This window comes from Mustelus asterias, chromosome 3 (assembly GCF_964213995.1).
Source record: "Mustelus asterias chromosome 3, sMusAst1.hap1.1, whole genome shotgun sequence".
NCBI lineage: Eukaryota > Metazoa > Chordata > Chondrichthyes > Carcharhiniformes > Triakidae > Mustelus > Mustelus asterias.
In genome coordinates, this window is record NC_135803.1 from 14,614,385 (window position 1) to 14,641,213 (window position 26,829).

General features: G+C 46.4%; 1 protein-coding gene across 1 annotated transcript; it reads left to right on the forward strand.

Annotated features, from left to right (window-relative positions):
* Window positions 1–1,867: 1,867 nt before the first annotated feature.
* clrn1 (clarin 1) lies at window positions 1,868–26,829 on the forward strand. Its single transcript, XM_078201882.1, has 3 exons — window positions 1,868–2,120; window positions 25,409–25,588; window positions 26,195–26,829. The coding sequence occupies exons 1-3, from the start codon at window positions 1,868–1,870 to the stop codon at window positions 26,458–26,460; spliced, it is 699 nt and encodes a 232-aa protein (XP_078058008.1). The 3' UTR covers window positions 26,461–26,829.

The following is a 26,829-nucleotide window of genomic DNA, read 5'->3' on the forward strand; positions in this document are numbered from 1 at the left end:
CCTTGTTTTTGGTAGTGTACATTAATGATCTACATGTGAATATGGGCAGTATGATCATTAAGTTTGCAGATGACATGAAAATTGGTGGTGTGGAAAAATAGTGAGGAGGAAAGCCTTAGATTATGGGATGATATGGATGGGCTGGTCAGATGGACAGAGCAGTGGCAAATGGAATTTCACCCTGAGGAGTGTGAGATGATGCATTTTGGAAGGACTAACAAGGCAAGGGAATAAACCATGAACGGCAGGACGCCTGTAAGTACAGAGAACCAGAGGGACCTTAGGCTGCATATCCAAAGATCCCTGAAGGCAGCAGGATAGACAAGGTGATAAAGAATGCATGTGGGATACTTGTCTTTGCTAGCTGAATATAAGAGCAATGAGATTATGATGGAGCTGTATAAATGCTCCAGACCACAGCTGAAGTACTGTGAGCAGTCCTGGTCACCACACTACAGAAAGGATGTGATTGCACTAGAGAGGGTGCAGAGGAGATTTACCAAGCTGTTGACTGGGCTAGAATGTTTCAGCTATGAAGAGAGGCTGTTTAGGCTGGGGTTGTTTTCCTCAGAGCAGAGAAGGCTGAGGCGTACTAAATTATGAAGGATGTAGATAGAAAGAAGCATTTCCACTTAGTAGAGGGGTCGATAACCAGGGGGCATTGATTTAAGTTAAGGAACAGGAGATTTAGGGGGGATTTGAGGAAAACTTTTTCACCCAGGGGGTGATGGGAATCTGGAACTCACTGCCTGAAAGGGTGGTAGAGGCGGGAACCCTCACAACATTTAAGAAGCATTTAGATTAACATCGAAACACCACAGCATACAAGTCCATGAACAAAGTGCTGGAAAATGGGATTGGAATAGATAAGTGCTTGATGGCTGGCACAGACATGATGGGCTGAAGGGCTTCTTCCTAAAGTTTTTAAGTTTATTTATTAGTGTCACAAATAGGCTTACATTAACACTGCAATGAAGTTACTGTGAAAATCTCCGAGTCACCACATTCCGGCACCTGTTCAGTCAGATGAGGGATTAGCAGATCCCTCAGCAGATTAGCACAGCCAATGCAGCTAACCTGCACGTCTTTCAGACTGTGGGAGGAAACAGGAGCACCCAAGGGAAACCCACGCAGACACGGGGAGAACGTGCAAACTCCGCACAGAAAGTGATCCAAGCTGGGAATCGAACCCAGGTCTCTGGTGATGTGAGGCGGCGGTGCCACCCCTGATATGCTGTAAAATCTAATATATGATGGGGCTAGGGGGTGCGGGGGGGGGAGCTGGGGGGTGGGGGGGGGCGGGGGTGATGTTTCTGAGACACACTAACAGGACATTGTAAATCAAACCTGTCTCCAGTGTCTCTCACATATGTGAATATGTTGTGTGTGTGAATGGGGGACAGCTCCTTCCTCTGGGTCACTGGTCCAATCAGGTTAAGGACAGGGCTGGGACTGGGAGGAGGCGAGAGGAAATAAAGCGACCTTATCACATTACACAGAGAGCGAGAGAGAGAGGTTTCTGGATGTAACAGAAGACCTTCCTGTTTGTAACCCAGAGACGGGCGGTGGGGACAAGGATCTGGCCAGCAACTCGGTTTGGGAACTTCAGTTAACTGCTGGAGCCTTACTGTCATGTTTGGCTGGAGTTTTTTTTTAAGCTTTCATCCACCCCCTTCACTCTCCTCCCCAAAAGAAAGAAACATTTGTAACTGCTCTTAGAATGAGATGCTCATGTTGCTGTTAGGAGAGAGACTGGGTGTTAAAATATTTAACTGTGTGGTGCAGTAAACCCCCCCTCCCCTTTGTGTCCGGCAGCCAGAGAGACTCCAGAGGCCACTGGAGTTTCCCCTCCCCAGCCACCCACAAGATGCCGAATGGACAGAGGAGGGTGACTTTCTGCGGAGCCGGCTTGTTGAGCTTGCTCTCTGCCCTGGCCGCGGCGGTGGCACTGGGCACTCCGTCCTGGGTGCAGGGGGCACTCCTTTGCAAGACCGGAGCCCAACTCGTCAACGCGTCCGGCACAGAGCTGGAAAAATTCATCGGCCAGATAAAATACGGCATCTTCCACGGCCAGCGAGTCCGGGAATGTGGTCTGGGAGGAAGGAGCTTTCAGATTACATGTGGGTACACTATCGTTTTATTTTAAGATTAAGAGTCCTCAGACTCCGTGTAAAATTTAGTGTAAATTCAGTGTAAAATTATTGTAGCAATTCATCTACCCGTTTTCATGACATTAAAGTTTAAAAGTTTGTTTATTAGTCACAAATTGGCTACATTAACATTGCAATGAAGTTACTGTGAAATTCCACTATTCGCCACACTCCGGCGTCTGTTCAGGTCAATGCACCAAACCAGCACCTCTTTCAAAATGTGGGAGGAAACTGGAGCACCCGGAGGAAACCCACGCATACACGGGGAGAACGTGCAAACTCCACACAGACAGTGACCCAAGCCAGGAATCAAACCCAGGTCCCCGGTGTGTTAGCCACTGTGGCAGAGAGAGTTAATAGAGAGAGTTGTGGCAAAATACCAAGAAAAATTCCATCTCAGGAAAATGGGGAATGTTACCTATCCCCAAATACTGGGGCCATTTTGTCAGTATAGTGTGCACTGCCCTGTGGCTGAGTCATAGAAACATTGAAAAGTTACAGCACAGGAGACCATTCAGCCCATCTTGTCCATGCCAACCTTCTGATCCCACCTTCTTGTACCCATCCTGGGCCTGGGTGGCACGGGTGAATCGGGTTCGATTCCCAGCTTGTGTCACTGTCTATGTGGAGTTTGCACGTTCTCCCTGTGTCTGTGTGGGTTTCCTCCGGGTGCTCCAGTTTTCTCCCACAGTCCAAAAGACGTGCTGGTTAGGTGCATTGGCCATGCTAAATTCTCCCTCAGTGTACCCGAACAGGCGCCGGAGTGTGGGGATTTTGACAGTAGCTTCATTGCAGTGTTAATGTATGCCTACTTGTGACACTAATAAATAAACTTTAATAGTTTTTGCCAAGTGAGATGGAGGCGCAGAAGGAAAAACCTGACCACTCCTTGAGATTTCTTCCAGATTCAATGCACAATTTTGTAAGACCAGGGAATCCAAAATGAAAGGTTAAAGACAACTGAAGACATCTCAATGCAGCATGTAGGGGAGAGAATCACAGTTTTAACCATCAGGCTCATTAACGGACAACCTACCCGATGGCCAGCTGTTACCAGCCTCTGGAAAATTGGACAGCAGGTGATTGTCTGCTGATACCCGGGTATCAGTGGGGAAGGGGTTTCTGGATTGTCCCACTATCGGATGGGTGGAGGTATTGTGGAGTGTCATGGGGTCCACACAGGGTGGCCGAGAGACATAAATTTTCATAGGGGCCCCACTCTGTCCTATTGTTGTTGGTTTCACAGCAAGAAGTACCAAATCTACCTGCACGGTCTCATCAGCTTTCCAAACTGTCTCACGTTGGTTTTCATCTCATGGGGAAATTGCGATGGTTACAATCACCATCTGGACCTGATCAGACATGATTTAAGGCCTTTGGATGGGTAACTTAGATAGCAGCCCAGAAACGCCTGTTAACATTGGAAATGGTAGGACCAGGGGTGGCACATTGGCACAGTGGTTAGCACTGCTGCCTTACAATGCCAGGGACCCGGGTTTAATTCCCGCCTTGGGTAACTGTGTGGAGCTTGCACGTTTTCCCCATGTCTGCGTAGGTTTCCTTTGGGTGCTCTGGTTTCCTCCCACAGTCCAAAGATGCACAGATTAGGTGGACTGACCATGCTGAATTGTCGATTAGGGGGATTAGTGGGGTAAATATGTGGTGTTATAGGGATAGGCCTGGGTGGGATGCTCTGTCGGAGAGTTGGTGTAGACTCGATAGGCTGAAAGCCATGAGGGCATTTAAGATTAAACCACATTGCTGTGGCTGTGGAGTCACATGTAGGCCAGGCCAGGTAAGGATGGCAGATTTCCTTCCCTAAAGGACATTCGTGAACCAGATGGGTTTTTACAACAATCGACGATGGTTTCATTAGACTTTTAATTCCAGATTTTTATTGAATTCAAATTTCACCATCTGCCATGGTGGGATCCTTCTGCACTGTAGGAATTCTATGATTCTATGACTTTCCAGGAGGCAATTAGCCCGGGTGAATTTTAACTAGCCACCCACTGGGTTTCTGCTGGTAGGGGTTACATCATTCACCCATCTCCCTGTCCCTAACATTTGCCTAAATTCCATCATCACCACTTCATCCCACAGGTATAGCATATTCGTTTTTCGAACCAATCATATCCATGTGACCTTTCCAAGTCAACTCACTGCTGAATTTTGTGGTGTGCACTTGTTCCCCTCAGCCCCAAACTCTCTCCCAGCCCACCCCACTCCCCACTCCAACTCCAACTGGCCCGAGAAACTGGAGTGACTGCATAAACTCATTACTCCAGTCGGTGAGAATGGACTTTCACCTCACAAATCTAGCTTGATATCAAATGTAAATTCCCATTTTGTCACCTTGTACTTTTCACTGTTGCACAGATTTGATTTGAGTTAGAAAAACATTTGTTTTTAGAAAAGTATTTTTTCTTTGCCACATTGTTTGCAATAAGTTAGCAATTCTACTATCAGCAAGGTCAAGGCATGGCATTCCTTTAGATGAAAATATCCTTTTTAAAAATGCTTCATTGACATGTGTCTGAGTGCATCCGTTAAATTGGAGGAAAGGTTACAACAGAGTGTCGTTACATAGTTCTGAATTCAGTACAGTGAGGTTACCAAATTGACTGTAGGATTGCATTGGGAACGCCAAGCAGATGTTCACAGGTCATCAAAATTCATATTACTCAGGAAAGCTATTCCCTTTGGAGTAATTTAGTGCTCATGGCAATAAGGACCATTAGGTTTGGAGGCACAGAGAAGTGATGCAGAATTGGGCAGCTCACAGTCAAATCCCTCGGGCTTCTTTTTCACTGAAGGGATAGCTTCCCTTTGAAATTTATGAATTGGTTAACTAAAGTCTCAGAGGGAATCAGGGGTCACGCAGTCCATGTTGTGGTGACCCCCCCACCGGTTTGATCAGGGCATTGTGAGCCAGTGGAATTGGGTGCTGTTGGCATTATTCTGAAAGAAAATCAAACCAGCGATCACTCTGTTTTGTAAACCTGGTAGTTAGCTGTGAGAACAAACTTATATTTATGTAGCCTTATATCCCTTGGGTCATTTTGAATGGCAGTCAATGCAGGCAACCACGGTGCCTGCATTGTCACACAGCACTGCCACCTAAGCAGTAACAAAATGGATAAAAGTATATCTGTTTTTACTGGGAGGACTATTGGCCGGGATAACTCTTGAATCTTCTTCAAACAGCAGCATTGGATCTTAAACATCCAAGGCAGCATGTTTGGTGAGGAAAAAGTAAAAATAAAGTTTATTTATTAGTCACAAGGCCTACATTAACACAGCAATGAAGTTACTGTGAAAATCCCCTGGTCACTACACTCTGGCACCTGTTCAGGTACACTGAGGGAGAATTTAGCACGGCCAACACACCTAACCAGCACATCTTTCGGACTGCGGGAGGAAACCGGAGCACCTGGAGGAAACCCACACAGATACGGGGAGAACGTGCAGACTCCACACAGACAGACACCCGAGGCCGGAATTGAACCCAGGTCCCTGGCATTGTGAGACAGCAGTGCAGACCACTATGCCACCGTGCCATCCCTATTTTTAATTGCTGTGCGACCAATTTATGTCAACATTGGCTCCACCATTTGAAGATGGGAGCCAGGACTTGGTTATTTAATTAAAATATTATTCCTTCACATCTAGTTTTGAACCATGCCTTGCTCATATGAATCAAAAAGGATGTTTTGATAAAACAGTGTGTCGTCCATTTGTGTGAGTTTTTAAAAATTTGTTTTATTCATTCGGATGTGGGCACCTCTGACTGAGCCAACATTCATTCCCCATCCATGAGGGCATTTAAGATTAAACCACATTGCTGTGGCTGTGGAGTCACATGTAGGCCAGGCCAGGTAAGGATGGCAGATTTCCTTCCCTGAAGGACATTCGTGAACCAGATGGGTTTTTACAACAATCGACGATGGTTTCATTAGACTTTTAATTCCAGATTTTTATTGAATTCAAATTTCACCATCTGCCATGGTGGGATCCAAACCAGGGCATTACCCGGGGCCTCTAGGTTACTAGTACAGCAACAATACTACTGCTCCACCGCCTCCCCACTTATAGAGTTTTGGCTGAGGGAATGTTACTTGTCGCAAAGACCATTGTTACAGACCGGGGACAGGGGCACACCCGAACATCTTTATTTTCTCACCACCTATCTGTAAGGAGAGGTGTTTTAATTTTTGAAATAGGCTGTGGCATCAATTTTTAACGTAACTCGCAGCAAATTCACTTAAGAGTTAAATCAGATAATTACTCACATATTCAAACCTGGGGGATGGTCACAACCTCATCCACGCGCAAGCACCACAATAAGAAAATAGGTAAGCGGTATTTTTATAATGCTGAACAACTTAAAAGAAAAAGAACCAGAGATATGCATATCATTTCACGTGATTGCCAGAGTCCAGAAAGTCAGAGTGCAGCGAGGGTTTCTTCTTGAAGGAGTTACAGTTCAGACAGGTTGTTATATATATTTAAAAGGATTGCAGGTTGCTTTAAGAGCTAGTCACATGATTTGATGGTGATGTCATTAAGGTGTTGCCACTGGCTGCTCTCTTCCATTTGTAATCGCTAGGCTATTAATCCGGAAACTCAGCTGGTGTTCTGGGGACCCGGGTTCGAATCCCGTCACGGCAGATGGCGGAATTAGAATTCAATAAAAAATATCTGGAATTTAAAATCTACTGATGACTGTGAAACCATTGTCGATTGTCAGAAAAACCCATCTGGTTCACTAATGTCCTTTAGGGAAGGAAATCTGCCGCCCTTACCTGGTCTGGCCTACATGTGACTCCAGAGCCGCAGCAATGTGGTTGACTTTCAATTGCCCTCTGAAATGGCCGAGCAAGCCACTCAGTTTCAAGGGCCACTAATGATGGGCAATAAGGGATGGGCAATAAGGGATGGGCAGCCAGCGATGGCCATGTCCCATGAATGAATTTTAAAAATGCAGTGCAGAGAACATTTCTTTCAATAAAACCTGTTGTGTTGTAGTTTGAATCAATGTTTGCAAACCACGTTCTTCTATTTTTGTTAAAACGCACAACTTCTAACATAGGAAATTACACGGTTTAACTAGCTGAGTTGCAGAATTCCTTTAGAATTGATAGTGACACATCGAGATGAGGTTGGTATACGGAGACTTGGTCTGTTCATCAGGCTATGGCAGGAACTTTCCACAGAAACAGGTTTTGAGGAGGTTTAGATTTGATGCAGGCTGTTGATCAGCCTGGAGTCCTGCTGTAGTGTTGGCAGGCTGGAGGTTAAACAGCAGACTGAGTTATAAGTCTAGGAATGTAATATTAAAACTTTCCAAAGGCAAGGGCTTGCGATGTTGCCCATTAAGGAATCAGTTGCAGACTAACAAACAGTTCCTATGCCTCTGGCATAGTCCACCTTAGGGGACAGATATTGGTGCCTCTGCAGGCATAATGAGTTTTAATGGCTCTCCCTTTGTTATAGGACCAGGTTTGGTGAGGCAGATCCTCTGTGGCCTCACAATGAGAGGTGTGAGTTTCCACAAAGATGAGGGTTGAGCTTTCATCTTGTTATAGCTGTTGGAAATTTCCAGACACTGTCACCAACTTATGAATCTTGTGACCTGTAACAGCCATCTTCTGGTCCAGCAAAGTCCACTTTTTTAAAAAGAAAAAAAGAAGGTAAGTTTGATTTAAGCAGATTATGATCGTTTTCCATGTCTTGGGGACATGATATCATGAAGATCACAATCTCCATTATTCTCTAATCTGCTGACGTTCTCCATTTGTGTATCATGCATGCAGTTAGTTAGTCCCCTGTGAAATTGCGAACTTGATTATATTTTGGTTGAAAATAGTTATTTCAGAAAAACATGTTTAGAAAATAAAACTTTCTTAAAGCAGATGAGCAGAAATTAAATTTAGTAAGCAGACTACTTTGACCTGCCTTATTTTCAGCATCCTATTTTTAAAAATTCATTCGTGGGACATGGGTGTCACTGGCTAGCCAGCATTTATTGCTAAACCCAAGTTGCCTGAGGGCAGTTGAGAGTCAAGCACATTGCTGTGGATCTAGGAGTCACATGTAGGCCAGACCAGGTAAGGACGGCGGATTTCCTTCTCTAAAGGAGTGAACCAGATGGGTTTTTCTGACAATGGTTTCATGGTCATCAGTAGATTCTTAATTTCAGATATTTTTTATTGAATTCAAATTCCACCATCTCGGGATTGGAACCCGGGTCCGTAAGACCATAAGATATAGGAGCAGATCTCAATTACAAGGGAGGAAGTGTTAGGTTTTTTAGAAAACATTCAGACAGGTAAATCCCCAGGACTGGATGGCATCTATCCTAGACTCCTCAGGGAGGCGAGAGATGCAATTGCTGGGCCTCTAACAGAAATCTTTGTCTCTTCACTGGACACAGGTGAGGTCCCAGAGGATTGGAGGATAGCAAATGTGGTCCCGTTATTTAAGAAGGGTAGCAAGGATAACCCGGGTAATTATAGGCCGGTGAGCTTGACGTCCGTGGTAGGGAAGTTGTTGGAGAAGATTCTTAGAGATAGGATGTATGCGCATTTAGAACTGAATAATCTCATTAGCGATAGACAGCATGGTTTTGTACGAGGGAGGTCATGCCTCACAAATTTGGTTGAGTTTTTTGAGGAGGTGACAAAAACGATTGACGACGGAAGGGCCGTGGATGTCATCTGTATGGATTTTAGTAAAGCGTTTGACAAGGTCCCTCATGGCAGGCTGGTGCAAAAGGTTAAATCTCACGGGATAAAAGGTGAGCTAGCTAGATGGGTGGAGAACTGGCTTAGCCATAGAAGACAGAGGGTAGCAGTGGAGGGGTCTTTTTCCAGTTGGAGGTCTGTGACTAGTAGGGTTCCGCAGGGCTCCGTACTGGGACCTCTGCTGTTTGTGATATATATAAATGATTTGGAGGAAGATGTAGCTGGTGTGATCAGTAAGTTTGTGGATGACACGAAGATTGCTGGAGTTGCAGATAGTGATGAACATTGTCAGAGAATACAGCAGGATATAGATAGGCTGGAACATTGGAGGGAGAAATGGCAGATGGAATTTAATCCAGAAAAATGCGAAGTGATGCATTTCGGTAGATCTAATGTAAGGGGGAGCTATAGAATAAATGGCAGAACCATCAGGAGTATAGACACACAGAGGGACCTGAGTCCACAGATCCTTAAAAGTGGCAGCATAGGTGGAGAGGATTGTGAAGAAGGCATATGGCATGCCTGCCTTTATTGGACAGGGCATAGAATATAAAAGTTGGCATATGATGTTGCAGCTGTATAGAATGATGGTTAGGCCACATTTGGAATACTGCGTCCAGTTCTGGTCGCCACACTACCTGAAGGACGTGGAGGCTTTGGAGAGAGTACAGAGAAGGTTTACCAGGATGTTGCCTGGTATGGAGGGTCTTAGCTATGAGGAGAGATTGGGTAAACTGGGGTTGTTCTCCCTGGAAAGACGGAAGATGAGGGGCAACCTAATAGAGGTGTATAAAATTTTGAAGGGCATAGATAGGGTGAACAGTGGGAAGCTTTTTCCCAGGTCGGAGGTGACGAACACAAGGGGTCACGGGTTCAAGGTGAGGGGGGCAAGGTTCAACACAGATGTCAGGGGGATGTATTTTACACAGAAGGTGGTGGGGGCCTGGAATGCACTGCCAAGCAAGGTGATTGAGGCGGACACGCTGGGATCGTTTAAGACTTATCTAGATAGCCACATGGACAGACTGGGAATAGAGGGATACAAAAGAATGGTCGAGTGGGCACATGAGCGGCGCAGGCTTGGAGGGCCGAAGGGCCTGTTCCTGTACTGTACTGTTCTTTGTTCTTTGTTCAGAATTAGGCCATTCGGCCCATCGAGTCTGCTCGGCCATTCAATCATGGCTGATATAATTCTCATCCCCATTCTCCTGCCTTCTCCCTGTAACCCTTGATCCCCTTATTGATCAAGAACCTATCTATCTCTGTCTTAAATTCAAAAGAATGAGGGGAGATCTTATAGAAACATATAAGATTATGAAGGGAATAGATAAGGTAAAAGCAGGGAAGTTGTTTCCACTGGCGGGTGAACCTAGAACTAGGGGGCACAGCCTCAAAATAAGGGGAAGCAGATTTAGGACTGAGTTGAGTAGGAACTTCTTCATAGACAGGGTTGTGAATCTGTGGAATTCCCTGCCCAGTGAAACAGTTAAGGCTACCGCATTGAATGTTTTTAAGGCAAGGATAGATAAATTTTCGAACAGTAAAGGAATTAAGGGTTATGATGAGTGGGTGGGTAAGTGGAGCTGAGTCCACGAAAAGATCAGCCATGATCTTATTGAATGGCGGAGCAGGCTCGAGGGGCCAGATGGCCTACTCCTGTTCCTAGTTCTTATGTTGTTATGTTCTTAAAGATACTCAATGACCTGGCCTCCACAGCCCTCTGTGGCAATGAATTCCACAGATTCGCCACCTTCTGGCTGAAAAAATTCCTCCTCATCTCAGTTTTAAAGGAGCGTCCCTTCACTCTGAGGTTGTGCCCCATCCCCAGAACATTAGCTGAGTTTCTGGATTAATAGTCTGGCGACAATACCACTCGGCCACCGCCTCCCAACTCCCACTTTGTGTTCATTGGCACATTTAAATTCAGTCCAACTGTTCATTTATTTGCATAATGACATTTGACCAGACTGGCGCGGTTTGTGAACAAGACTCAGACGAGTTCATTAAAAAAATTTAGCAAGAAAGCGTCGCTTTATTCGTGACAAGCAGATTGTCTGACACACTGTACAAACAGATGAAGTTGGCGTAATCCAATGAGGATCACTGTTCTAACAGTACTCTTACAAATGAGCTGTCACAAAGGCCATTTAAAAGCAAACTAATGAGAAATCAACGTTATGTTGTGTAAGAGAATCAAAGCGCTCTAATGAGACTCCATGCAATAGGAAATGGCCCTTCTCAAGTTTCCAAAAAATGTTTTCAATCTTTGACTGAATCTCCTTCAGTAAAGCCACTGTGAGTAATAATTTTAATCACTTTTACAGACCTTGGGGGTGATTCTCCCATCCTGCCGCGCTTATAAATCCGCGCAGTGGGCCAGGAGATTTCAGCAGGGTCGGATTAGCACGGTCCGCGCTGACCGTCCGGTCCCGAGCGCCTCGCCCAGCGCCAGATTTCTGGCATCGTCAGCTCCGCTCCGGAAGTAGGCATGGAGCTGCATTAGGTACCTGGAGGGGATTTTAATATAATTTAAATATGATTAGCGGGCCCGGGACTGAAGCCTCCAGGCCCGCTAGCCTCTTCCCCCCACCCCCAGCTCGGAGTGGTTCACTCCAAAGGGGTTTAGAGTAGCTCCTCACTTACAGGGAACTAGCGGCCCGGCCCTGCTGGAGTAAAGGGGAGGCAATTGGGGCCCCTGCCAGAGGGTCGGGCGGCAATGCCCCCTGGGCATTGGCGCCTTGGCAGTGCCAGCCTGGGCATCCTGGCACTGCCCAAGGGGCAAAGTGCTAATACCCAGGGGGCACCTTGGCTCTGCCCCTCGGACATGGGGCAGTGCCAAGGGGGTGGGGCATGTGGGGGGGGGCGGTGCTTACGGGGTGGGGCCTGGTGAGGCGATTGGTGGGGGTGGGGGTGTCCCACTGCCACTCTGCAGACAAGATCGGTGGGAGAAGGAGGGAGGCCATCGGTGGAGGAAGGAGGGATGGGATTGAGGGTGGGGTCAGGAATGTGGACGGGGGAGGGGGGTGGGTTGGCACTGTCGGGGAGGGGGATCAAGACGGCCTCTCCAACAGGAATTGGCCCGGCCCACTGATTTTCAGTGTGATTTACACGAGTGCACTCAGCAGTGCACAGAGTGTGGGAGGTTCATTTTGAAACTCCCCCTGAAATAACCAGCGTGATTTACTCCAGTTTTCATGCGAATTCAACACTTAGAATGTTTTGGGGAGAATTGCCCCCCTTTAGGTTTGAACTTTCACAAGTAATAAAGGAAATTTTGTGGGGTAATTTTAACTCTGGTGATAGTGTGAAATGGGTAATTTTGGACTGGTTAAATACCCGCTCTGTATTCTGTTCTATTGACGTTGAAAAAAAATTGTGAGTTCTATATAACACCATAATATAGGAGCATTGGGTCTGCTCCGCTATTCAATCACGGCTGATATGATTTTCATCCCCATACTCCTGCCTTCTCCCCATAACCCTTGATCCCCTTATTGATCAAGAACCTATCTATCTCTGTCTTAAAGACACTCAATGACCTGGCCCCTGTGGCAATGAGATCCACAGATTCACCACTCTCTGGCTGAAGAAATTCCTCCTCATCTCAGTGCAGGCATCTCCTGGGATGTGAAAGAATGCAGTCTTGTACAGCAAGATCGTCCCTTTATTTTGAGGCTGTGCGCTTGGATCCTAGTCTCACCTACCAATAGCATATAATCACCCATTATATACGAGTGGCATCAAATAGGCGACCATTTCCATATCACCCAACTTACAATGTTAAAATTACCACCAACTTAGAACCATAAAATGGTTACAACACAGAAGGAGGCCATTTGGCCCATCATATCCGTGCTGGCTCTTTGATCTAGATCCACTGCCCAACCCTTTCCCCATTGTTCTGCAATTTTTTTTTTCTTTTCAGGTAATTACCCTCCCCAAAATCTCCTCAAGAGTTAACTGAACTTTTTCATGAGTTTGTAGTCGCAAAGAAAGTAGATGATTTCTTCGGAAATCCAAAGGAGAGTTAATCCTGTTCCTCTCTCTGCAGATGCTGTCAGACCTGCTGAGTTTTTCTGTTTTTAGTTTATATTAGATGGTATTAGAATTGGTGTCATCATCGATTCCTCCACTATCTGCCCATGGAAGAACCAGCTTGTTTCCTTCCTGCTTAACATAGCCAAGTGCTCCCCACCGCCCTCCCCCACTTCCCCCCCCCAGAAAAGCAAAGAATGAATAGTGTGGAATGTGATATAAAGTGATGTGGCAATGGCAGCCTACCCGGTGAGCCCTGTGACCAGATTTAAAATGTGAGGTCAGGAACACAATACCCAAATTAATTCCGCTCCCAACCCCACAAACGCCTGAGCGATGCTATTTTTTAAAAAAAATACAAATGGCCTAATTCGCTAGGAGCTCTGTGTCCAATGAGAAGCCTTGATGAAGAGTGCAGGCATCTCCTGGGATGTGAAAGAAAGCAGTCTTGTGCAGCAAGGTAGGACCAGCTCTCATGATAGTTCTGGTAGGCCCAAAAGATTTGTTAGATAAAAGCATTGCCAATAAAATTATTTGGGCACCCATGGTGAACCTGACAGCGGTGCACAACAAAAGCGCTTGAACTCGTCCAAGAAACCTGAGGAACTTTCAGCTCTGGCCCGTGTCAGCCCTTTAACAACCTCCCCGAGGAGCTATGGGGATGATAATTGGTGTCGGATGCCTTCCCCACTCCTTCCCCTTAATTCCCCCACCCCTACCATCCCGTTGAAAATCCAAAGCTGTCCCAGAGGTGTCCGGATCCCGACAAATCCTACGGAGACTGCAATTTTCAATGCCACACCCACACAGGATCCCAACCCCGCTGGCAATTAATTTTTAAAAATTCATTTGTGGGACATGGGCGTCGCTGGCTGGCCAGCATTTATTGCCCATTCCTAGTTGCCCGAGGGCAGTTGTGACTCAATCACGTTGCTGTGACTCTGGAGTCACATGTAGGCCAGGCCAGGTAAGAATGGCAGATTTCCTTCCCTAAAGGACATTAGTTCATTAAAGGACATTAGTTTTACTGACAATTGGTTTCTGAGTCACCAATAGATTCTTAATTCCAGATATTTTTTATTGAATTCAAATACCACCGTCTGCCATGGCAGGATTTGAACCCGGGTCCCCAGAACATATTACTGAGCTTCTGAATTAATAATCTAGCGATAATACCACGAGGCCATCGCCTCCCCATCCAGCCCCCGATCTCTGCTAGCTGCCTGAGGGAAACAATGAAGGGGAGGGGAGGAGGGGAGCGGTGGCAGCACGGTGGCACAGTGGTTAGAACTGCTGCCCTCACGGCGCCGGGGACCAGGGTTCGATTCCCAGCCTTGGGTCACTGGCTGTGTGGAGCTTGCACATTCTCCCCGTGTCTGTGGGGATTTCCTCCAGGTGATCCAGTTTCCTCCCACACTCCAAAGATGTGCAGGTTAGGTGGATTGGCCATGATAAATTGTCCATTAATGTCAGGGGGATTAGCAGGGTAAATAAATGGGGTTACAGGGATAGGGCCTGGGTGCGATCATTGTCGGTGCAGGCTCGATGGGCTGAATGGCCTCCTTCTGCACTGTAGGGACTCTATGATTCTATGGTTGGTGGGCGGCGGGGGGAGAGGAAAAATAGTTGGGATTCCTCCAACAATTCCTGCAGGCTTCGGGATGGGAATTTACAGAACAGAATTACCCTCTGATTAAGCCTCCAATTAGGAGGGCTGCTCCCTTCTCCACAAAAAAGGAGCAATAAATCAGACAAGGAGAGAAATTGCAAGCTGTCTATAATATGCTTTCACTTAGAAAAAATGTCATTAAGGAAAAGCGAGCAGTTTGTGTCAGTTTCCGGGTCATTGGTTCATCACAAAAGCCAACAGCTATCAGGGGAAAGGCTGCAGTTTTCTTTGGACGTAGGTTCCAGATTTATATTAACAAATAAATTAAGGACACAAAGTGACATTTAAATTCCTGCATGTGGTCAGACTCCTTTTTATTGTTTCGAGGCAGAAGCAATTTGTCGGACATTATTAATACTTTACATATGTGTTGTGTCTGTCTGTCCCATGTTATGGAAGTGTCCCTACATACGGTCACGCAAAAGCTTGATTTAATTGCAGATATAAAATGATGGACGATTGTATAAAACAGCAAACTGAAAAGCCAGAAAAAGAAACTCAGAAGGTCTGGTAGCATCTGAGAAACAGAGTTAGTATTTTGCCATTTTTTTGGCAAAGTGTTATCTCAGATGGGAAAATGTGGTGGGTTTGGCGGGGACAGGGTATCTTCTGGCTGTGATGCCAGCTTTCCTGACATGTTTTTAGACACTTTGTCAAAAGAAATCCAAGAGGCGTAGGTTTAAGGTGCGTGGGGCAAGGTTTAAAGGAGATGTACGAGGCATGTTTTTTACACAGAGGGTGGTGGGTGCGGGGAATTCATTGCCGGGGGAGGTAGTGGAAGCAGATACGATAGTGACTTTTAAGGGAATATCTGGACAAATACATGAATAGGATGGGAATGGAGGGATATGGTTCCCGGAAGGGGGTTTTAGTTCAGTCGGGCAGCATGGTCGATGCAGGCTTGGAGGGCCGAAGGGCCTGTCCCTGTGCTGTAATTTTCTTTGGGTGGGTACCATCGCACTGGTGGCAAGGGGACAACCGGGTGGGGAAATCCCACCAGCGTAAAATCTGTTTCGAGACTCCTGCTCAAATCTCTGCCCCAATCACTGTTCCCGCCCACCGAAAACAGGAGCGGAAAATCACCCCCCAAAGTTTTGAGTTGCGAATGAAACATCAACTCCGTTTCTCTCTCCGCAGATGCTGCCCAACCGCCCGAGTATTTCCAGCATTTTATGTTTTTGTTTCAGATGTCCAGCATCCACAGTATTTTGCTTTTCTTCCTGAAAAGCCCAGGCTTGAGTCACGGTCAGTGCTGGATTTACTAAGGATTATCCATTGGAGGGCTATCCTTAACACTGTTGTCCCTGGGTTAGGGAGAAGGATCATTCCCATGCCAGATTCCTGTTTTTTTTAATTCTTTCGTGGGACATGGGTGGCACTGGCGAGGCCAGCATTTATTGCCCAACCCTAGTTGCCCTTGAGAAAGTGGTGATGAGCTGCCCTCTTGAATCGTTGCAGTCCATGTTCTGTGAGTTGACCCACAATGCCATTGGGGAGGGAATTCCAGGATTTTGACCCAGTGACTGCGAAGGAACGGCGATATATTTCCAAGTCAGGATGATGAGTGGCTTGGAGGGGAACTTGCAGGTGGTGGTGTTCCCCGCTGCCTTTGTCCTTCTAGATGGAAGTGGTTGTGGGTTTGGAAGGTGCTGTCTAAGGATCTTTGGTGAATTGTTATTCTTGCTGAGAAGCATGTCTTTATGCACCTCACGTGTGAATGGGACATGGAATGATGTCGTCATGGCAGAAGTATGGTCCATTGGTACACACCGAAGGCCCATTTCCTTGTTACTTACAATCCTCAGTGGATCTTCTACCTTGAGTGATCATAGGCTCGAATCCATGTCCGCAAGGTGCTGACTAAATTAGGTATGGCTTTGCATCGTATATTTTACCATAATCAGTCAGTATAGCTCAGTTGGCTGGATGGCTGGTTAGTGATGCAGAGCAACGTCAATAGTGGGGTTTCAATTCCCGTACTGACTGAAGCTACTGACTAAGGTCCACAGATGTGCGGGTTAGGTTGATTGGCCATGCTAAAAAATTGCCCCTTAGTGTCCTCAGATGCGTAGGTTAGAGGGATTAGCGGGTAAATATGTAGGGATATGGCGGTAGGGCCTGGGTGAGATTGTGGTCGGTGCAAACTCGATGGGCCAAATAGTCTCTTTCTGCACTGTAGGGTTTCTATGATTTGTAAAAGCTCCACCTTCTCAACCTTGCCCCCTCGCCTGAGGTGTGGTGATCCTCAGGTTAAATCACAGCCTCTGGTCATCTGGGACTATAGTGACTTTTCCTTTTACTATATTTTTATTATGTGTGAAGAAAGGATCAGGATACAGGGTAATGTGACTTGCCAGTTGTGCCCAAAATTGTGACAGTTTTGAGGTGTTTTGTTCCCCTAGGTTTCCGCTCAAACTCTTTTGCTCGTCTTGAATTCTGTCGTGAACCAGTGTAATCGATCAGTGCTTTGAAGTCATTGATTTTCCAAAGCCTTTGCTTTAAAAAATATTCGTTGATACATTTAAGCATGGCAACTTGGAAAAGTTTGATTTAAGCAGCAGAACATGGTACTATCACAAAAATACACACCTTAAATCACAGCGTTCACCAGCACCTGCAAGTAACCTGAATTAAGTAACTGAAAATCACTCTTAAACAATATGCAGAACCATTTGCTCATGCGAATTGGGCCACAGTTTTCAGATGCTTAGTAATTTTTTTTAAAATTCAAAACTTCTTTCAAAACACACTACAGGTCACGTATCATGGAATCCCTACAGTGCAGAAGAGGTCATTCGGCCCATCGAGTCTGCACCAACTCTCTGATAGAATATCTTACCCAGACCCTCTCCCCCGCTCTTTCCAAATGGCGACACGGTGGCACAGTGGTTAGCACTGCTGCCTCACAGCACCAGGGACCCGGGTTCGATTCCCGGCTTGGGTCACTGTCTGTGTGGAGTTTGCACGTTGTCCCCGTGTCTGCGTGGGTTTCCTCCCACAATCCGAAAGATGTGCTGGTTAGGTGCATGGGCCATGCTGAATTCTCCATGTACCTGAACAGGCGCCGGAGTGTGGTGACTAGGGGATTTTCACAGTAACTTCATTGTCGTGTTAACGTAAGCCCACATGTGACACTAATAAATAAACTTAAAAAAACATAAACTTCCCTGTAAACCCACACATTTACCATGGCTAATCCATCTAACCTACACATCTTGGGACACTAAGGAGCAATATAGCATGGCCAATCCACCTAACCTGCACATAGTTGGACTGTGGGAGGAAATTGGAGCACCCGGAGGAAACCCACTCAGACAGGGGAGAACGTGCAGACTCCACACAGACAGTGACCCGAGGTTGGAATCAAACCCAGGTCCCTGGAGCTGTGAGACAGCAGTGCTAACCACTGTGCTACCATGTCTTTTATCTGAAACCCTTGGGGCTGATTGCATTTTAGATTTCAGACAATTTCGGTTTCAGATACTTCATATAATCTTACATTACAATAGTCCAGCTGTGCTCTAATGTAAATTAAATAGGGTGAATCACTGAAAAGTTAAAGTAAAGTAAAGTTTATTTATTAGTCATAAATAAAGCTTACATTAACACTGCAATGAAGTTACTTTGAAAATCCCCTTGTCGCCACACTCTGGCACCTGAGGGAGAATTTAGCATGGCCAATGCACCTAACCAGCACATCGTTTAGACTGTGGGAGGAAACCGGAGCACCCAGAGGAAACCCACGCAGACACGGGGAGAGCGCACAAACTCCACACAGACAGTGACCCAAGCTGGGAATCGAACCCGTGTCCCTTGCGCTGTGAGGCAGCAGTGCTAACCACTGTGCCACCATGCCGCTCTTTTATGACAAATAAATGACACTGAACAGAAATGCCAGGCCAAAGATTTGGTTCTCTCAAGACGTTTGTGAGCAACGTTGCTCGAAGTTCACAGACAAAGTGTGGCTATTTATCTTCAATAGGACTGCAAACCAGCCTCATGCATGGATGGGGAAAAGGAAGGAGGCAGCAAGTTGTGAAATCCTAAGATTATATATTCCAGTGAATGAACGATAAAAGATTTCTGGAAGTGATTAGCGGTGAATCATTTCACTCAGTAACGTCATAAACTGACAGACTGGAAGGAATGGGACTGGTTTTACTAGGACAGTGATAAACTTGATAGAGTTGTTTAAAACCATAAAGAGATGGGTCAGAGCCGATAGATCCAGATTGTTCCCAGTGATTGAGTCGTCTAAAGCAAGGGGAAATAAATATAAAGTTAAATGCAGGAGATTTACTACATAAAGCAGGGGGATATCTTTTCACACAGGAAATCAAGGCAGCAGAACGCACAACCGGAGCTTGTGGCTGAAGCAGAAATTTCCTTGGAGCTACATGCGAACATACGAATTAGGAACAGGAGTAGGCCACTCGGCCCCTCAGACCTGCTCTGCTATTCAGTTAGATCATGGCCGATCTGATTTTAACCTCAACCCCATGTTCCAGTCTACCTCTGATAACCTTTCACCGCGCTTTGCTTCTCAAGAATCTATCCACCCCTGCCTTAGAAATATTCATAGTCTCTGCTTCCACCACCTTTTGAGGAAGAGAGTTCCACGGGTTTTCTGCTGGCGTGGAGTGATGTCACCGGCGGGACTGGAGAATCCCGCCACTAGCAAACAACGCGCCATCTCCCACTGGCGGGATACGTGTGGCTGGGAGGCCAGAGAATCTCACCCATACTTAAAGAGGAAGGACTCATGCAGGGCTAATGGAAAAGAGCCAGGGAGTTGATCTAATTGGATACCTCTTTCAAAGAACCAGCACAGACACAGTGGACTGAATGACTTCCTTCTGCGCTATATGACTCTGGTGATTTTATGACTAGGATAGCACAGTGGTGGCATTGAGCGGAGGGTTTGTTTGCGCTACGTGGGAGAGGAAGATGAGAATGTGAATAATTCTGAGCAACTCCTCGCGATTCCCAGCAGTCAATTCCAAGGCACCAGTGTTGGAGGGAGGTAGATGGGTCCAATGTCCTTTGTTTAGTAAATTGCCACAAAGGAAACCAATTGGGAAGAGAGCAATATAATAATTTGAAACCAACTCTCACATTGGAACAGACATGTGTTAAATGTAGTGCAGTGAATTACTTCAGGCAATATTCTATGAAGGTTCAAGTGATCATCAGTAGCCCCAAAGCAACTTAGAATTATTTTGAATCGCGGGAACAGACAATTCAATCCTTTCTTGATACATCCTTACTCAATCTGTTTAGCCTCATCATATGCCTTGAGAAACATATCTAATTGCCTCCTGTTTATCCCATCTACCCTATTGGCCAAACTTGATCATTTATTCCTCAGGTCTTATCCTTTGAGCCGACTTCAAAGTTCCTAAGTTCTAACAGAAAATACTCAGGAACACTCAGCATGTCTGCCTTACCTGCCAGTCTTTCCACCCGCTTCCATGTTTATTTCAGATTTCCAGCATCAGCAACATTTTGCTTATGTGTTGCTAATTTCTAATTTGTACTCTGTGGTTTTAGGACCTCTTACACTGTTGAGAAATTTGCTTCGGTCAACCTTGGAAAGCTCCCCCCTTCATAACCTGGAAAACGTATCCCGGGGCTATTTGTCAGGCCACTGAGATCACTGATGCTAGAAACACACTGATGAAGATCTCCTCTAGCCGGTGTTTCCCACACATTGTTGTTTCAATGGCAGAGAGGAACAAGCTTAGCACAGGCCAACAACTGGATTTGGGAGGAGGATTCAGAGTTGGGGAAGGGCATGGGAATTGGGAGAGGAATGGGAGTTGGGAGAGGATGGGAGTTGGGAAAGGGAGTTCGGAAGAAGAATAGGAATTGGGAGGGGTGAATCAGCGTTGGGAAGCTTTAATCAGCGTTGGGAGGGGGGAGTCGAAGCTGGGAGGGTTTAATCAGTGTTTGGAGGGTTTAATCGGGGTTGGGTGGAGGGAGTGGGTGCTGGGAGGGTGAATCGGGGTTGGGTGGGGAGAGTGAGTGCTGGGAGGGTGAATCGGGGTTGGGTGGGGGGAGTGGGGGTTGGGAGTGATTAATCGGGGTCGGGTGGAGGGAGTTGGTGCTGGGAGGGTGAATCGGGGTTGGGTGGAGGGAGTTGGTGCTGGGAGGGTGAATCGGGGTTGGGTGCGGGGAGCAGGGGCTGGGAGGGTGAATCAGGGTTGGGTGCGGGGAGTGCGGGCTGGGAGGGTTTAATCGGGGTTGGGTGGAGGGAGTTGGTGCTGGGAGGGTGAATCGGGGTTGGGTGGAGGGAGCAAGGGTGGGGAGGGTGAATCGGGGTTGGGTGGAGGGAGCAAGGGTGGGGAGGGTGAATCGGGGTTGGGTGGGGGTTGGGAGTGATTAATCGGGGTCGCGTGGAGGGAGTGGGTGCTGGGAGGGTGAATCGGGGTTGGTTGGGGGGAGCGGGGGCTGTGAGGGTGAATCGGTGTTGGGGTGGGGGGAGTGGGTGCCAGCAGGGTGAATCGGTGGAGGGGGTGGGTGTATTAGATTTGGGAGGGTGGGTAATGTGTAAATGCTGAGTCACAGGCCCCTCTCAAACACATTTGCGAAACAAGGCCACATAAACAAACCGGCGCTCTGTGGAGTTATGCAATCTAATTGAGGGTATGGTTTATTCGTTCTGTACTATGCGGGTCACGTTTTCGGTGGCCATGCAGAAACCTGATTCTGTCTGACAGATGCTCTGCGGAAGCGAAATGTGCAACGCTGCCCCGGTGATGCAGCTAACAAACTGTGAGCTGCGAAGCTACAGCTGCAAATGAAAGCAAATTGCTTCATCTGTCTCGCATTGCTAATATCCCACCAGCTCCTGACAACCTATGGAGCAGTAATAATCTTAATATAACATTTCAGTGACAGGGAAAACAGCTAGTGTCTGACATGTCGAAAGCATTTCAAAGGGGTACTTGTTTATTCCTTCACTTCTTTCAATATAAAATAAATCAAATGCGTTGGGGTTAAATGCTTGGTATTAATCTTATGGGTGAAGTGTCCAGTTAAAGATGCTTTGTGTCATGTAGCAATAGTCCCTCCTACAGATTGAGCCATGGCACTCTACGATTACAATTCGTTCATTACTTCCTTTCCCGATATCCAGCTGCCTTTCCTGTTCCTCTTCCCCATCTCCATGTGCTTATTGGTGTTCTGGATTATTAGTTCTGTAGTGTGAAGCTGCCAGTGCTCACAGCTATCATTAATCACTGCGCCGAGGTCTCAGTGGGAACCAGAACGGTTACTGGAAGCAGGTTTCTAAGCTAGTTCTGTCTTGAATGATCTCCAGTTGAAGGTTTAGTCACCTGTTCCTCCACCCTTGTGTCCCGCCTCCCATTAAAACTGAGGGTGAATCGGTTTAGAATCATAGAATCCCTACAGTGCAGAAGGAGGCCATTTGGTCCATCGAGTCCGCACCCACAAGAATCCCACCCAAGCCCTATCCCCCAAAACCTCACGTATTTACCCTGCCAATCTCCCTGACACTCAGGGGTAAGTTAGCACGGCTAATCAACCTAACCCACACATCTGTGGGAGGAAACCGGAGCACCCAGAGGAAACCCACGCAGACACGGGGAGAACGTGCAAACTCCACACAGACAGTGACCCAAGCCGGGAATCGAACCCGGATCCCTGGCACTGTGAGGCAGCAGTGCTAACTACTGTACCACTGTTTAATGTGGATTGGATTGAGTTTGAGATTTTTTAAATCAATCCCCCCCCACCATCCCTCCCCGACCCAAACCCACCTGGTTTTGTTGAGTAAAATTATGCCCAATGTTGTACAGATAATAAAACACGTTCCTCAATGAGTTGGTTGGTTAAGGCGCAGTTCCTTGTGGAATCGAACTGTTCAGACCAGGAGGATCCCAAATTTGATTCCCACACAGTGTTGAGTTTAAGTTTTAAGTTTATTTATTAATGTCAGACTTACAGTAACACTGCAATGAAGTTACTGTGAAAATCCCCTAGTCGCCACACTCCGTTGCCTGTTCGGGTACACTGAGGGAGAAGTTACATGGCCAATGCACCTAACCCGCACGTCTTTCGGAGCCTTTCGGATTTTCAGAGTCCCAGCTGATTTCTATCACAGTTGCCTTTGTTACTAGGACACGAAAGAGCAGTGACAGAAAATCTCACAATGTCCACACCTGATTGCCATCAAAGGACCCCTGCTTGTAGGTGCAAATTGGGGACTGCCCCATTTTAATTCCCCTTGCCCATCCCTAGTTACCTGAGGAGAGTTGAGAGTCAACCCTTGACTTCTGGAAGCAGAAGTGGAGAGCGATGTAAAACCAGTCGCCAATTATACTATCAGCCAAAGTGACAGTTACCTTCCTTGTGCATGGAGTTTGAGCGAGGACAGGTTTAGGCTGGGCTGTTATAGTTGAATAGGTGTTTGCATTTCATTATTGGCACACACTGGGGTAAGCACAGTAAGAAGTCTCATAACACCAGGTTAAAGTCCAACAGGTTTATTTGGTAGCAAATAAACCTGTTGGACTTTAACCTGGTGTTGTGAGACTTCTTACTGTGCTTACCCCAGTCCAACGCCAGCATCTCCACATCATGACACACTGGGGTGCCAGAGCAGTTGTCATTTCATTGAACTTTCTGGGACGGCATTGAACTGGGGTGGCACAGTGGTTAGCACTGCTGCCTCACAGCACCAGGGACCCGGGTTCGATTCCCGGCTTGGGTCACTGTCTGTGCGGAGTTTGCATTTTCTCCCTGTGTCTGCATGGGTTTCCTCCGGATGCTCCGGTTTTCTCCCACAGTCCAAAGATGTGTGGGAGGGATAAATTGCCCCTTAGTGTGTGTAGGTTAGAGGGATTAGCCGGGTAAATATGTGGGGTTATGGGGAAAGGGCCTGGGTGGGGTTGTTGTCGGTGCCGACTCAATGGGCCGAATGGCCTCTATTGCACTGTAGGATTCTATGATTTCTATGAAAACCTCAGGCCAGGACAACCACGTCTTAACAATTGCGACTTCTTTCCCAACGTCCACTTTCAGATCCTGGTCCATGGATTCTGCCAGCCCACTAACATACCTCTCTCATTCTCAATAAGCTGCTTCAGCAATGAGCAAGCAGTGCTCCATCCTGGCAGTCGTCCGTCTTGCAAGATGAATGGTTTGTGCTGTGGTGGTCAGCTCTCTGTTAAACATCGCCTGGTGTGGCTCAGGAACCTCACTCTGGCATGGTAGTCTCTGCCGCTTTTTACTGCAGAGAGAGACAGTGGGCTGAGAAGGTGCGTGATTCGCTGGCCTCTGTTTCCCCCGGACCCCCTTCTCACATGACCGAGCTTTCCATTTCTGTGGACCTCTTCCAATGTACCTCCAAACTTAACAGCCGACAGAGGCACGGCTGTGGCGACTGCCTCTGAGTTGTTGGTGTCAATAGCTGCCTTCTTCATATCTCACTTACAGAGCATAACCCAGTCCAGTGTACAGAAGGCCTTTGAGTATATTGCCATCAAGATTCTGATGGGTGTAGCTGGGTCATTGGAGTGTCTGCTGGTGGAATTAGCACACGTCGGCTCCTCTGAGTTAGTGACCTTGTCCTGAGAGATGCTGGGGACATGTCGAAGACAGTTTTTTTTATTCGTTCGTGGGACATGGGCGTCGCTGGCTGGCCAGCATTTATTGCCCATCCCTAGTTACCTGAGGAGAGTTGAGAGTCAACAACATTGCTGTCGCTCTGGAGTCACATGTAGGCCAGACCAGGTAAGGACGGCAGATTTCCTTCCCTAAAGGGCATTAGTGAATCAGATGTGTTTTTTCGACAATCAACAATGTTTTCATGGTCATCAGTAGATTCTTAATTCCAAATATTTTTTATTGAATTCAAATTCCACCTACCGCCATGGCGGGATTCGAACCCAGGTCCCCAGAACATTAGCTGAGTTTCTGGATTAATAGTCCAGCGATAATACCACCAGGCCATCACCTCCAGGTGGAACCTGTTCTGCCTTTTCTCCTGCCTAGTGTATGTTGTCCAGATCCCACAACTGGAGAGGAGGGCGCTGGGAATGTAGGCGTGGTAGACTTGGAATTTGGTGTTCTCACTCAGGTTGCTGCTGTTCCCACATTGAGCTGCTCTGAGGAGCAGGTTTCTCCAGAGCCAGTGGATGAATGACTCTACCCAGTTTTTCCTTCAGGTGTGGAAGGGCGGTTTTTAAAAAAAATCATGGACAAAAATGTGGACATTAATGACAGAGTCAGCAATTGTCGCCCATCATTGATTACTCTGGAGCAGGTGGTGGTGAGCCACCATTTTGAATCGCTGCAGGTACATCCATAGTGCTGTCAGAGAGGAAGTTCTAGGATCTAGACCCAGTGACAGTAAAGGAATGGTGATAATGTTCCAAGTCGGTATGATTTGCGTTTCTTGGAGGGGAAGTTGTACTTGGTAGCATTCCCATGTGTCTGTTGCCCTTGTCCTTCCAGGTGGCAGAGGCTGCAAGTTTGGCAAGGCGCTATTGAAGAATCCTTGGCAAGTTGCTGAAGCACATCTTGGAGATGGTACACTCTGCTGCCACTGCGCATCTTTGAAGGAATAAACATTTAAGGTGTTGGATGGGGCACTGATTAAGCAGGCTGCTTTGTCCAGGATGGTGTTGTGCTTCTTGAGTGTCGTTGGAGTCGCACTCATCCAGGCAAGCGGAAGCTGAAATTGGGGAAATGAAAGAATAACACTGTAACGCAGATGTTCTAACAAAATCAGAAAGCAGCAGCCCAGGGCAACCATCTCATGATAATTACTATTTCTTTTTCAGTTTTTCCAACTCTCTTGGACGCGATACCGGCAAGTCTTCACGTCAGCGTAATACTATTTTCTTCAGCAGTAATTGTGTTTGCTCTGGTCGCAGCTGGATTCTTCATGTTCAATGCCTTTGGACGACCATACGAAACCCTCCATGGTCCAAATGGCCTGTACCTTTGGAATACCATCGCCTGTAAGTACCCTCGGGATTTGTAAGCAGTTGCCCTTTCTGTCGACCCCAAAGTTAGGCTGGTGGAAGGGGGGGCAGGTGGACTTGAGAGAGTCTTGATTATTTGGCTTGGTTCAATTTAGATTGAAACTAATCGTAAAAATCAAAATCTTGAAGAATATCTCTTGCTACAAGACTGCAAATAAACCAGGGGAAAATACTAACTTTCTTTTGAAAAAAGTGGAGAATTCTGATACGTGGTTTACATTTGTGGATAGCCTATTCAAAAACCAGACAGCATGAAAAAGTAAATGGAGAAAGAGAGAAAGAGAGAAAGAAAGAAGAAATGTGAGAGAAAACAAAAAAGATGGAAAGAAAGAAGGAATGGGAGCGAAAAAAATAAATAAGAGTAAGAAAGGAAGAATGAAAGAAAGACAGAAAGAGAGAAAGAAGAGATGAGAGAGATTGAGGGAGAGAGGAAGGATGTCCAAAGAAAGGAAGGATGTCCCAAAACACTTCACAGCTAATGAAGTACTGTTGATATGTAATCACGGTCTCATTGTAAACAGAATTATTTTGTCCTTTCAAATATTCTCCTGACAGGATCCCATTTCATTTCTTCCACAATAGGTTCCTGTGGTTTTATGGCGATGATACTGTTTACCTCAGAAGTGAAAATTCACCATCTGTCTGAGAAAATTGCAAACTACAAGGAGGCAAACTTTGTCTTCAAGACACACACTGAAATTTTTGGATATTCCTTCTGGCTTCTCTTTGTTTGCACAATGCTGCATTGTATCAACATACTGCTCATTAGATTAGCTGGAATCCAATTCCCTTTCTCCAAATCAAAAAACACAGATTCGGGGGACGGGGGAGTTGACCTTATGTACTAAACGTGTTAGTACTGACATACCCAGAACCTGCAAAGGAACTGGTGGCTAACGTTCCTTTAAAATTGTATTGGGGCTCTTCCTAATACACAAAGTTCAAGTATTCTGAAGCCTGAGCGTTAACAGTGCATTGTCTAAGTGATACCTATGTTGTGCTCACCTGGACAACAAAGGGTCCAAGTAGTTAACACGGGCTAGGAGGCTGAAATCGAATATACAGCATTATTATTGGATCATTGAAGATTGTGGAAACAGCATCAAGTCGACAAGAGAACAGAGTATGCGACTGGAGGGATGACCACATGTTGAACATCGGAAGCAAAGAGTAATTTCAAAAGGAAGTTGGATGGATACTTGATGGAAACAAATTTG

Coding starts and splice junctions, on each gene's coding strand:
- clrn1 (XM_078201882.1), top strand. CDS start 1,868: ATGCCGAATGGACAGAGGAGGGTGACTTTCTGCGGAGCCGGCTTGTTG. Junction 2,121..25,408: donor AAGGAGCTTTCAGATTACAT/GTGGGTACACTA, acceptor TTTCTTTTTCAG/TTTTTCCAACTCTCTTGGAC. Junction 25,589..26,194: donor CCTTTGGAATACCATCGCCT/GTAAGTACCCTC, acceptor CTTCCACAATAG/GTTCCTGTGGTTTTATGGCG.